The sequence below is a fragment of the Penaeus monodon genome, chromosome 43 (assembly GCF_015228065.2).
Source record: "Penaeus monodon isolate SGIC_2016 chromosome 43, NSTDA_Pmon_1, whole genome shotgun sequence".
Classification (NCBI taxonomy): Eukaryota; Metazoa; Arthropoda; class Malacostraca; order Decapoda; family Penaeidae; genus Penaeus; species Penaeus monodon.
The window spans coordinates 26637585-26640084 of NC_051428.1; the positions used below are offsets into that span (position 1 = coordinate 26637585).

General features: G+C 44.9%; 1 protein-coding gene across 2 annotated transcripts in view; it reads left to right on the top strand.

The window, feature by feature from the left end:
• The first annotated feature begins 1300 nt into the window (after window positions 1-1300).
• The window catches only part of LOC119568061 (sprouty-related, EVH1 domain-containing protein 2-like), a 40759-nt gene continuing 39559 nt past the window's right edge, over window positions 1301-2500 (top strand). The window contains exon 1 of one of the 2 annotated variants that reach the window (XM_037916458.1): window positions 1301-2015. In XM_037916458.1, coding sequence (XP_037772386.1) covers window positions 1981-2015 — 35 coding nt within the window. In that variant the 5' untranslated portion in view covers window positions 1301-1980. The remainder of the gene's footprint in view (window positions 2016-2500) is intronic. The other variant, XM_037916460.1, reaches the window with a different exon arrangement.

Here is a 2500-nt window from a genome sequence, read left to right on the forward strand (position 1 = left end):
TCACTAAAGGGAAAAGCAGTGCTCAGATAAAGATCAATTGCAGTAAATACAAATGATATTATTATAATAAATATCAGTGCGACATTATTGCCATTAGCCTCTTTTTACAACATCTTTATGTTACCGTTGTTGTCTGTAGTAATATATTTTTTATGTGTTATACGTCGAATCGTGATCACATTAATTTTACGATGATATTTCACTTCGGTAAAGAACAGTGAAGGGAGATTTACTCTTAACAAAACGAAGAAAACTACCCGTGCCTTTACACAAAAATCTCAACACACTATTATGAATGAGCCGATCGAATTCTACGCAGGGCGCCAGATTAGTGTTGTATCTTATAAGCACTTCTGTACGCACCGTCCCTCTGTGTGATATCTGCAATTGAAAAACAAGTGTACGTTTTCCCCTCGCGAACAATTTTGGTGCTGAAAGAACGACGTTTTTAGGCATCCATTACATATGTACCGGAAATTCCTTATGTAATACACTAATTGCTAACTGACTACCACCGCTCCGTCCCCCTCCCTACCCCCGGGCCTCTCCCCTTCCCTCCTCTCTCTTCCTGCCCCCGCGGTAACCAACGCAATTTTACAAGTCATATTTATACCGCTTGCTACACTCGCCCAAACTGTACTAGTAGCTACGATAATGTTATTGGCGTTATAAGCCAGCACAAAACGTGTCCTTGGCGATGCGAACCGCTCCCCGTACGAAGAATTTAGATATGTGCGCTAGTGCTGGTAGCCGAGTGTCTCCCCCTCCAATTCATTCATGCCTCCCAATATCCCCCAACATGAATGACAACTGCAGCTTTACACTCGCCCAGTCTGTGACCACACCTACATAATGACCGAAAGATCATACAGTTATTAGGCCCAACTACGCCCATAGTTACAGTCTAGTCAAGTGAAGGCTTGCACTAGAGGCGGAATTCAGGCTTCCGCCATCAATGCTCTGCCATCATTGAATTGAGTGAAGGAAGACGGGCGTACAGGTGCCTGAAGAAGTAATTTAAAACAAAATCTTCGTTCACTTCAGTTTGCGAGCAGGCAACATTAATATATTTTTGCACCCAGTTTTCGATTTTGTGGTTCGTTTTTCGTTGGACATTTAAGTGGAATTCGATGATAACGCATTCTGGAACTATTCTCGATGTGGCAATACGATTCTAGAGCCTTAAACCTCGGCGAGTAGAGCGGAGTCAGGACGAAACAAAGTGAAACGGCGCGCAACTCGGCGGAACGTCTGTTGTAGCGCGGTGAGGCCGCACCATAGTCATCGGTGTGTTCATCCGCCTCTTTGCTGCCAAAAAAAAACTTTACATCTAATTCAACAATATTAACACCATCAATCACACACTAAAACATTCAACCTCGAAAAATAGAGTGGCATGCTATCCCCCGACGAATCAATAAAGGCGAAATGAAGAAAGCTGCGAGAGGAACTAGTTGGGTGCGCTGTCTGGGTGCGCAGCCCTCCGAGCTCAAACCAAGATCTTCGTGTTTGGGGTGTTTCCATGAAGTTTAGTTACCATGAAAATGTGCATCAGGAGGGCAAAAAAACGCCAAAATAGCCACCTGTACTATATAAAACATGACAGAGGGAAATGATGAGTAAGTATGTCCAGTTAAAATAGTGGAAAAGGGCATAGTTGTGGTGAAAATCGTGTTGAAAACCTCCGTGGCTGGGTTCTGATCGTGCCTCCATTTTCTCTCGCTAAGATTCAGTGGACGTCGCTTTGTTGGTAAAGCTGTGGTGGTGGTGAATCAAACGTTATTTCCACGAGAATGCTCCTCATTGCTCGCATGATGTGGCCAGAGCGCAAATTCCACTCGATATTGAGTTCGTGTCTTAGGTGTTGGGCCAGAGCGAGTGTTTGCCACCAAAGCGGTGTCCTCTGAGCTTATTTTTTTTATTCATTGATGGAGAGCAGAGCCTGGACGGGACGGGGTGTGTAGTGAAACCAAGTTTACAATGCATATTCCCCAGAGAATCTCGCAGGACATGCCGTAAGTATTTTTCGGTTGTTGTGAGCCAGCCTTGTTCACTCGTCTGCCTTGCGGGTGACATGGGTTCAGCCGAAGGTGCAGGGGTGAGTGTTGTTTAAAAAAATCTAAGTCCCCCTCATAGGAAATGGAAGAGTGAAAGGGTGAAGTGTGTTTCTTGCGTGTGGCGATGAGAGTGATCGTTTTAAGGAACATTGTACGTAGACCTTCCGTGACATAGGTATTGCGAACGCAGCCTAATGCTGTGTCTCCTGGCTATAGGCAAGGAGAGGGGTGGGGGTAGACACCTCATTTGACCTCATTAGCAGTGTCTTTTGGGAGCATGGGTGCGTGTATGGGTGTGTAGTTAAGCCTTCAATTGCTCTTATTGTTAAGGCACATCGATCAGCCATAGTTGATTGGGTACGTAGATAACGGCGGCCAAGTGTGAGAGAAAGAGCTGTCAAATAAAACTCGATAAAACACTAACTTTGCACGGGCACTGTTAA